At 41.8% G+C, this 11352-nt stretch overlaps 1 protein-coding gene across 2 annotated transcripts in view; it reads left to right on the forward strand.

Moving 5' to 3' along the window:
* marchf8 (membrane-associated ring finger (C3HC4) 8) overlaps positions 1–11352 on the forward strand; it is a 90478-nt gene that overhangs the window by 74085 nt on the left and 5041 nt on the right. The window contains exons 4-7 of one of the 2 annotated variants that reach the window (XM_058651121.1): positions 172–251; positions 554–1495; positions 7709–7889; positions 8864–9004. In XM_058651121.1, coding sequence (XP_058507104.1) covers positions 172–251; positions 554–1495; positions 7709–7889; positions 8864–9004 — 1344 coding nt within the window. Of the gene's footprint in view, positions 1–171; positions 252–553; positions 1496–7708; positions 7890–8863; positions 9005–10764; positions 10780–11352 lie in introns of both variants that reach the window. The other variant, XM_058651120.1, reaches the window with a different exon arrangement.

Genomic DNA, 11352 nt, shown 5'->3' on the forward strand with positions numbered 1-11352 from the left:
GAGAGGCTGATTATTCTCAGTGCAAAGAACCTTTCCTGACAACAATATGAATTGATCCCGCATCCTTTGCCTCAGGGCTTCACATAAATGTTGGATTATTGTGTTGACTTTTCCTAATCTGTGTTTCTTTTTTTCCCCTCCCCCTTTTCTTGCATGTATTTTGTGCCTCAGGCCGGGAGCCCGACATCCGTCAACGCTCCTTGCAGTTTCTCGAGGACATCGGTTTCTCCCTCCAGCCAGGACATCTGCAGGTACAGACCTCTTCCACCTCTTACTGGCACTAATGTCATTTCTGTTCACATTGATTTGAACACTCAAGGACAGTAACTGTCGGTGGGAAATATTGGTTTTAATCTTCGCCCTTCAGTTACACACTCACTTTGTGGAGTGGCCGAACATTGATTGCTATTTTCAGTCTTGTTTATTTTTCGCATTCCTTTTGATTTCAACTGCCTTTCTTTTCCATTTCTCTCTCTCTCTTTTTCCACCCTGTCCTGCTCTTTTTTTCCTGCTGTCACTCATCCCTCTCATAAACACACAAACACTGTGACAGTCTCACTCAGGGCTGTCAGAAGCAGACTGCAGTGGTTCTGCTGAGTTCTAGTGGCAAAACATGTCAGGGTTCAGGTGGTATTTCGGTGAGCACCCTCTGCACAGATGCTCTACCTGACTCCAAACACCCCAAACAACGAGACTGGCTCTCTCTGCTCTGGCCCTCGTCGGGCAACATCCGACCCAAGAGCTCGCTCAGGTTCTCCGTGTCCCTGAACGACGTGGGACAGCGCGTGGACAGTCTCTGTCGCGGCCTGCACTTTATAGATCGCACCTGCTCTGAAGGAGAGCTGGAGCTGAAGCCCGACCCTCCACAGCCGCACGACTTGGACCGAAAGGCTCACGCGCCCAACGGCGAGCTGTCTGCAGCATCCACACACCAGCACCCAAATCCAGCCCTCTCAACCCACCCCCACTTAATCCCCTCCTTCACCAACAACTACAAATACATGTTAGGTAATGGCATCCCTCCTGCTGATTGTTCTCCGTCTGACCCTGCTCTGATCTCTCCTCCTCCTCCTCCTCCTCCACTTTCCGGCAATCACCTCCACCCTCATCCCTCTGCAAATTTCCTCCGCCTCCTCCTTCCCTTTTCTCGCTCTTCTACCTCGGCCAGCCTGCAGTGCTCTGAGCTGGGCAGCTATGACTCTCACCTCCACATCACCAAGTCTGCTAGTGCCCTGCTGGAAGGAAGCGAGTCAGGGTTTCCTCTTGAGGATGTAGTGGGTGAAGATGAGATGTTTGAGAGGGACTGGTCCAGTCTTGATCCAAAGGCAACAGGCCAACTGGCCACGTCAGACGCAGTCACAGCAGTTGGCCCACGCTCTGTCCTCGCCCCACTGTGCTATATCGATGAGGACAGTGACTTGGACTGCTGCCCGTCCCCTTTGTCAGAGAAAACTGGGCAACTGTCCCTCTTTTCGCTCTCTGGGGACTGCTGCAGGTGGGTGACAGTCCAGATGGTAGAGCCCAGACCACTCCTGACTCCTGTTAGCAGTGAAACCCCCCCTCCCCCCCCCAGAGTGTGCAGTAGAGGAGACGTCTCATCCTGTAGTGTAAATAAATACCTAGCGAACATCTCGCACCTTTGCTGTGTTTGTCCTGCAGAACCCCTGCTCGGGGCGGAGCCATGAATCAGAAGAAGCTGACCTGTAGACGTTTACACACCATGAGTCTCCTCACTAGCTGTCCTCAGTCAAACACTAGAGCAGAAACCTCATTTCATTTCCTTGTCTATATGCTCTCATGTTTTTTCTCTGTGCCGGTAAGCTCAGACATTGTAAATAACATGTTGTTGTTGTTGGATAAATGAGGCATTTAAAGCTGCAGTGCGTAGATTTCAGTGAGTTTTGTTGTTGTTGATACAACAAACATTGTGGGATCATGAGCGTCGTTTGACTTCCTGATTCTCTGACTGATCCTCCCGGTTGTTTTCCTAATGTTGCTTTTTTAAAAGTTGCGTACGGCACACGCAATGATCGGATTTAAAAAAAAAAAACAAAGTGTGACAGACTCACGACCTCCCTTTCCTTACCTCCCTTGCTGTCACACCACTCTTTGCTGAAGAGCATGATTAAAAACGTAGAAAAGTACTAAGTAAAGACTTAGTGAAAGCACTCTAGAGTTTCCCATTTCCATTTATTGGTTTCAACAAGACTTTTATTGTGAAATATCTTTAGGACCACTGGATGCGCGGCTTCATACTGAAGAGTCATTTTATTAAGCACAGCAGAAGTAGTTTTAACAACATAATATCATATTCATTTGCACTACTCGTTGTTGATTTGCTTTGTTTATCTGTTACACTTGACACTTTATTATAATATTTTTACTTTATTGTAATTTTTAGACTTTATTATAATATTTTTAACATTCTGGTATAGCTATAGTCTGTGTTCTCTATCGTTTTATATTCAACCCTCACGTGGCACAGATCCATGCCGCAGTTGCACCCATGGTAAATTGCCATGGGAATAATACACAACTCCTTATATGGACATCCCAGGTGTGTGTGTGTGTGTGTTCATAGGCGACATATTCTTCTTATGTGTTGTTGAGTCAAAGTTATGATTTGTTATATATAAAATCTTTAGTAGTGATATAAAATATCAATACTTGTGCAGAAGTCACAAAGTAGACCATTTTCTTTTATTTTTGTTCATAAAAATGAGCCAAGTGAACTTTGAACTGTGGAGTATTTCCAAATTTCATAAATTCAAATCCAATTTTAAACATTTCGAGTCCTTTTTGGTCAATTTTTTATTTATTTTTTACCAGATTGCCTAGGTTGTGCTGGAAAAAAAGGAAATGAAACACTCTTTGTTGCACATTCTTATAACCTCTGTATGTTTAAACATAGTCATGGGAAAAAGCAGCCTAAATGCTTTTTATCACTCACATTTCAACTTAAGTTGTGAGTGCCTGAAAACATGCTGCTGTAATCATTTCCCAGTTTTTTTGGGATCAATAAATCTATCTATTAAATCTATCTAATCTAAAATGCACAGCCATTTCTTAATTTTGGATGTAAGCACACTACTGAAAGAAATCTAGTGTCGTTTTCAGATATTTCAATGCAGAAATGTAACGTTTTATCTTGAAATGACACATTAAAACGTTTCTGTAAAAATGTGGAGGAGCAGAGGTCAGGGTAGAAAATTGTACAGTATTGATAAATGGAGTGTGTGTGTGTGTGTGTGTGTGTGTTTTCTTTTTTTCGCCTGGGAATGAGTGGAGCGGCGGCGGGATAGGGACAATAAATGACACTGAACTGACACAGTCTGTCTAAAAGGGTCAAGGGAGGCAGTCATCAGTATTTCACACACAACGATTTGTGTTGCAGTCAGAGACCAGACCATAGACTGTGAGTAATACTTGATTATAAACTAGGCCAGTGCCTGTAGGCAGTAAATTACTAAAAAAAAAGGGAACTTTGAACCCTCTCATATATCACATTGTGCCAGGTCACTGGATTGATGATAGTGAAGTCTAAAACACAAATAAATATCAGTAAATTGTCAATTTTAACGGCGCGTGTGTGTCTCTGCCGTCCACGCTGCTCCAGATTATGCGTCTTGTCCGTCAGCTGTGGGCTCATGGAGAAACGTGAGCTTTGAATTGGCGAGGTGAGGAGGCAGAGATCAGCACGGAGATTATTGGCTTTATATAGTGTGTGTCTTCACACACACACACACACACACACACACACACACACACACACACACACACACACACACACAGGTGGCTAAAAACGTGCAGGATTTGACCTCGTGGTTGTTTTTCACCAGACGAACTTGATGTTAATTATTTGCCTGCTCTTTTATTGGCAGATTTTTGGGGTTTCCATGGGTTAGACGTCTGATAAGAAGCGCCCCGGTCTGTGCAAACACACTCATCAAACATTAGACATTCCTTTTTCATTCAGTGTTATCTTCTTACCTGCCGTGCTGGTACGAGTTTTACTTCTAATGAATGTTGCTTGACATAATTAGTGCCAGCACCTGCAGATGAGAGGGTGAAGCATTTAAATAAATGTCACCTCACTGTCTTGATTTGCTCCTTCTCTACTTTGCGTGTTTTAGTGTCGCGCACAGTTTTATTTTAAAACAAGGGCGATGACAAGATTATGGAAATCCTCAGATGCAGATGAGATAAAGACAAAACTTTCAAAGGGAATGGTGGCAGATAGTTCCTTGTATGTGTAGGTATTTGATTACCATATATGTATGTATATATATATATATATATATATATATATATATATATATATATATATATATATATATATATATATATATATATTCAGCATGACAAGAAAAATCTTACTGCTTTAGCTTTGAGTTTGATCTCTGAAGTTCATTCCTTGTTTGCTAAATATATAAATAAATAAATAAATGAATATGAATAAAAAGTACTCTATTAACATAGAGAGATTCTCGACGACTAACCCCTGCTTTTGTCTGTCTGTCTGATTTTTGTGTGTCTCTGTGTAGAAATAAAATGTAAAAAGGGGAAACTGCCTCCATTTTTCAGGATATTTCAGGGTGAGGGCAGAAGAAAAGAGATTTTAAACGTGACACATTGAGATAGTTCGGAGAAAAGTACAAGTAACTAATGAAGACGAGTAAGATATACTCTAACGGCGCCTCTGCCGTCTAAAGAATTCTGTGAAACACGGGAGTATTTGGCTGCCCAAGTGATGCAAATTAAAATTTTAACTCGCCGCCAGTTCGGAAGCAGATATAGTAATTAAGGTGTAAATTTGCATCAATCTGTTTCATTTCTGGCTGTGTTTATCGTGCAGAATGACAAAACTAAACAGAATCTAGGCTGATAGCGTTATGAAATTCAGAAAAAAAATATAGGTTCTGTCTCTCTTTCACTTATTGTTCTTTTTAATTTTAGTGAGACTTTTCTGTGGTTATCATAGTCAAATCTGTCCATTTCAGCTGTAGCTGTTGATGTGAGCGCTGAGAGAGAGTTCAGGGCTGATTTTTATTTTTAAAGAGGGAAGAGCTGGAAATAGATGTTGCTTGGACCTGCGTTCTGACATGTGGGTGTGCGCTCATGTGTCCACCTTCTCCACCCCCAAACCGGGATAAAGACAATCCCATTTAAAATAGCGTCTCTCCCTCTCTCTTCACCTCCACCTTGTGCTTTTGTCTTCTTCTTCTTCCCCAGACGGAGAAGTGTCGCCGCTTTCTGCAGCACACTCTGGGGAAAACAGGAGTTTACACATTTTAACTTCTGCGAGTACAAAATGCAAAAAGAAAACAGGTGGATTTAAAGAGTCATTTTAAAAATGACATGTTGCCTAAAGCTGTGAATCCTCTGCAGGGAGATAATGTGCACTTTATTCGACACTACAGCAGTATTTTCCTCCTTTTTACATTTGCTCCTGTAGAGACCAAAGCCTGATATTGCAGTGTTGTAGATATTCACGTATCTGTACTTTACTTTATATTTCTAGCAACTCTTACTTTTACTCCACTACATTTCCTGTAACTGTCAGAAGAAGAAAAGTTGGTAATGGTGTGTATTTATTTAGAGCTTTTCTAGTCACTACAGTTTTCACTCATTCACTCCTCTTTTATAGCCAATGACACGCGGTAACATGGGGTTAAGTGTCTTGCTCAAGGACACATGTAGACTAGCAGAGCCGGGAATTGAACACACAACCTTCCAGCTGAAAGACAACTCACCCTACCACTGAGCTACCATGGCTCAACCACCCTTTTAATACCTTCTAAAACTTAGTACATGTTATATCAGAAAATGACTTTTGATACTTAAGTACAGTATATGTCATATACTTTAAGACTTTTACTTAAGTAATATTATACAAAAAGTGACTTCAGCTTCTACCAAAGTCATTTTCTGCTAAGATACTTGTACTCAAGTATCCCTTTAAGGTACTTTTATACAAGACTGACAAGGTCAATGTCCTGGCATTTAATTATCAGCTTCCTCTCCAAAGTTGGAGTGTGTGTAAGTTATATTTACTTATTTACTTACTTTTCTTAGCCCTCATTTTGACTCTTGACTTGTTGAGTTTGTACAAAGTTAGTCACAGGACTGGCGCTCACACTGGAGCAGCCTTTGTTGTGACAGTGCCTTTGACTAACGGCTGCTGTCCTCCAGCCGGTCAGACACTGTCCAATAACGTGTCACGTTGTGGAAGAGAAGGGGTCTGCTTCAGTCTGATATAAAGAAAAACAGGATTGGTTCCTCTCACTGAAATATAAACCTCTGAAGAAGAAGCAGACGTCCCGGTGTGCCCAGAATACACGAACAAAGACCTTTCAAGGTGTTGAGCGCAAAATTACTTCACAAGATTTCAATCAAATGCGACAAAGAGCTAATTTGAAAAGTGAAAAAAGTCTTGCAGGGATTCCCAAGATACTTGAAGATCTTTTTGTATGTGACGATCCACTTTTTTAAAGACGACAAACTTTATATGCATTTTTAATGCCTTTGCTGTAACACCTTGTTTTATTTTGAAAAGGTGTAACAGCCAATTCCAAGGCAAATGAATCACAACTTCATTCAATTATTGAAATGTCTTATTTAAAAACAAATACACATACATTTTGAGTTGTTTTTTTGTAGTTTGGGATCCTTTTGAGTCCCACATTCTGAGAATGACCGGCCCAAACAGCTACTGAAATATTTTTTGTACTTTTTAGCTGAAATATTGAAAAATAGCACTCGTCTGATCCACAAAATGTTGGAAAAAATGTTTCCCACAATGTTCTCCAACGTTTTATTTTGTCCGCAAAATAAAACAATTCAGCTTTAATTCATTCTTTGCGATGTGGAGTAAAGAAACTAAAAAAAAAAACAACTGATATCATGTTTTAGTAATGATATCGAGATCGATTGCATAAACATTGAAGCGCTTGTGAGATTAAGCACCAGACAGAATTTCTGTTTAATCTTTAAAAATAAAATCAAAGGAGAGATTTCCACTACTGTTTCTGTGGATGCAGACTGAAGCCCACGGCGCTGTATTGACCGAGCATCCTTGACAGGGGTTTATTCTGTGTGTAGTTGTAAAAAAGAATCATTATGATATCGTCATTAGCATGTTATCTGGTCTGGGTCTACAAATAAAACACAGATCTTTTAGAGACTGAGGAGCAGTTGCTGCAGCACTGCTGTGCGTTACGTCGTCAGCAGCACGACACACTGTCGTTATAATCACAGGCGACTTGTGTTCGTTCCTCCAGCACTGAAACGAATCCCGCTGCTGTCACAACTGCAGGGTATCTGAGATTAGATTTGCTGTGTTCAATTTTGTGCTGCGACGCTGCCAGAACACAGCGGATCATTTTCTGTAAATGTCATTTTGATTTGCAAATGAAGTACTGCGAATGAGATTAGTTTGTCTTTATTAGGTTTATTCATGTGGGACATTGTATTGAGTCCCAATTTAATGTCCTTTTATGTTTGCGAAGTCTTTGCATATTCACACCTGCTGTGCTCCTCCGTGCGTGTGAGAATGCTCCAGGTTTGGCCACAGATTAGTTTAGTTTAGTGACAGCTTTTCTTTGCCAACTTGTCTCAGCAGTTCCTTTGCTATCCACTTGTATTCCTTCTTCGTGAAGCTTTCTGGCCTCCAGCGTCGTGTTGACTGTATTTTTGTGGCTCCCTGCAGGATTTGTCACTGTGAAGGGGACGAGGAGAGTCCCTTGATCACGCCATGCCACTGCACGGGGAGCCTGCGCTTCGTCCACCAGGCCTGTCTACAGCAGTGGATCAAGAGCTCCGACACTCGCTGCTGTGAGCTCTGTAAATACGAGTTCATCATGGAGACCAAACTCAAACCGCTGCGCAAGGTGAGGCCCATTCTGCATGATGTGTATTGGTGTAGTGGTTGGCAAAAGCGTTACTTGTCCACACTGCATCCAAGAAACGTAGATCTGTGAGGTGCAGACAGAGGATCAGACGATCACCGTCATGAGAAGCTAAGATCGTGATAAAACATCCAGGTTTAATTTCAGCAGTAGAATCCACCTCTGACACCTTTCAGGGTGTTTTCAGCCATAGATTGTCCCACGAATGCAGTGCTGCAAAATAAAATCATTCCTTCATTTATATTTACAAACTACACCTTCTAAAGCAACACAACCTTCTCCAGCAGTCTATCTTTCATATAGCTTTATATTTGATGCGTTTTCATAAGCACAAGCGACGTATACTTTTAATTAAAGGTTCTATCAGTCACTGTGGCCTGGAGATAGCAGGACACTGTAATTAAAATTCCACAACTCTTCATTAGTTGCACAAAAGGCTTTTAAACGAATGTTGAAAGCCTCCAAATCCCGCTGTTGAACACGGGGTTTGTTCTCGTGTGAGCGTGCAAAGGAATCTAAGATGAGCTGGGGCCGGTTGTCCGTCTTGGTATGAAGCGTTTGACTTTAGGAGTGTTTGCTTGGTGCTGTGTTGTGGATTCAGGGGGAGTCTAGCTATAGAAATTAATATAATATTTCGTTTTTATTCCACTTCCATGGAGTCCCCATTGTTTATAATGGAATTCACTTGGTTGCAGAATATAACTTTGCTTCTAGATGCTACTAAATCCTATGCAAACTTAATTTAAATCATATTGTAGTCACAGTGCAGTCAGCTATTTTTCCCAAATCATCCAGCCTCACTCTCCTCACTGAACAGATGAACCCTGACGAGAATCCTCATCACATGAGCTTAATTCTCTCCATTTAATATTATAGTCCACTCTCTTTTTCCCCCTGCCTTTGATGAACATGTTGTGTGTCCTCTTTAACCTCCTCATGTGTCGTCCCTGCATCAGTGGGAGAAGCTACAGATGACGGCGAGCGAGAGGAGAAAGATCATGTGCTCGGTCACCTTCCACGTCATCGCCATCACGTGCGTGGTGTGGTCGCTCTACGTCCTCATCGACAGAACGGCAGACGAGATCAGACAAGGTCAGCGGCGCATACTCGGACACAAACACACAAAGGAATTACAGCGTCTGCTCGTTCAGTGTGATATTAATCCATTATCCTTAACCCTCGGACGTTAACGCGTCATTCTTACGCAGTATTTCAAGTTTCAAGTGTGAACAGCGTGCTTTGTTCCCTCCTGATGAGTGACCTCGAAGTCACAGCTGAGAGCAAACGAACGTGTAGACGAGTTTTTGTCCGTGTTTGTTCGTATCACTTTTACGGAGTCGATTAAAGTGAAGGTTAAGAGATAAAAGAGAGGAAGGAAGGAGAATAAAAGATAGCGCCTCACTTTTATCTTCCTCAGATCCTGCTTTAGAAGTTATAATTACAAAACAAGTCAATTGATTCTTTGGTATCTGAGAAAGAGGGAGTAGACCAGGTTTCCTGCAGGTGAATGGCTTTGTGATTCATTAGTGTTCAAGGAAAGGATTTCAGCTGGAAAAGAATGAAAAAGTTCCCCTCTATGATTGAGACAAACATAGACTTAGATCTGGCAGCGCTGTAGTTAGTTAAACCAGTTTAGTGCACAAACCTGGACACACCAGCTTAATGCATGTTTTAGATGTTTCCCTTGCTCCAACACACCTGATTAAAATGAATGGGTTGTTTATCAGCTGACTGTTTGACTCAGGTGTGGGAAACATCTAAATCATGCAGGCCAGTGGTTCCCCAGGACCAGGATTGAGAATGAATAAAATCAAAATAAAACATCTCCTTATTTCATTTTCTATCAAAGGCTTAACTTTACTTTCCACGTCCGTGTGAGCACAGAGCCCCGCTAACGTTTGCTCATTGTACATTTTAAGCGTCCATATGGCCTCTCTTACCGCCCCCTGGGGGCCGCACTACGTCTTACAACCATCCTAGCCAAAGTGTCCGGAGCTCTGAGTGACGGATACATTGACTCCACCATCCTCAGAGAGTTGTGGTCTCGCTCTCGGGGCCAAAAACAGAGATGAGCGGCTGTAACATCTGCTGCTGCCGCTCACCTCTTATCAAAATGTGCTGATTCTGAGACGCTGTGCAGATGGAAGATCAAGCTGTGCCTGTTCCAGCCCAACCTGATGATTCAGACTTGTTGGCGCCCCCGAGGAAAAGAGTTCAATCACCATGGTGATGCCAGATACCAAATCACACCGAAAAAAAAAACACAATTATGTCTAGTTTCTTTTCCTTGACATTTTGCTTGAATATAAACCTTGGAATATGTGTTATTTATACATCCTTTGTTTGACTTGTAAAGCAGATCGAATGTTCATGATTGCATGATTGAACTGTGATCTTTTTCCACTAAAATGTCATTTTTCGATCAGGCTACATCCATGCTACTCTGTTTTCATTTAGAAAGGCACGCGGACAGTCTGCTCCGGCTACATCCCTGTCAGCCTGTCTTATTACCTCAGTGTTTTAGAGCCACCAACGCTTTCAAGTGGCTCCGTTTTCAAGGTGAAAACCTCATGGATTCATTTTAGTCCCAGACGGACAAAGACAGAGACCTTTGGAGACGATGGAGCAGTTACTTGCGACTAATAACAGTAATCCTTGTCCTTATATTTGCTTTTTGTTAGCAACGCTCTCTGACACGGCGGAGAGAATCTACGTCTAAGTATGTACATGCTGTGTACATGAATGGTCACGTGAAAATGCGTATTTTCAAATGAAAACGTAGTATTGTGGATGTGGCCTCAGTCTGTTTGCTTGTCCTTGGTAATACATGATACTTACACTCTCTTCACTCATGCAGCCGGAAGAATCCCAGGTAAACTTTTCAAGTTGAACCTATTGACCTTTGAAATTGTGTCTTTCCCTCCCCCCCGTCAGCGTGTTTCTGTCAGCTGTCCCCACTTCTTTTCCAACTGCACTTTTTTACACCTTTGTCTTTTCCTTCTTTTCTGCCATGATGTCAGCATAAAAAGCTTACTATACCCTAAAAGACGAGTTATATACGCACCACTGCAACTAGTGTTTGGATGGAGGAACACACTGAATATACAGTGTGTACACATATATATATATATATATATATGTGTGTATATATATATATATACAGTATAAAAAGAGGAAACCGGTGCACTGGTCCAGATGACTGCTCTCTGAGTCTGTTCCCCAGAGCCAGGTCAGGAAAGAGGGCAGAGGAAAGAATCACCTCACATTTTGAATTAATTTCCAGACTGTCAAAGCCACGACTTCTATTCTCACACAACAGAAGACACGATAGCTCATCATAAAGTGAGTTGCAGTATTTTAAGCGCCTCAAACTGCACCGTGGTTACATCCATTTAGTTTGAATCCCATTAAATGAGGCTTTTTTTTTTACATTTTGCACTCGGCT

Source organism: Solea solea, chromosome 15 (assembly GCF_958295425.1).
Source record: "Solea solea chromosome 15, fSolSol10.1, whole genome shotgun sequence".
Lineage (NCBI taxonomy): Eukaryota > Metazoa > Chordata > Actinopteri > Pleuronectiformes > Soleidae > Solea > Solea solea.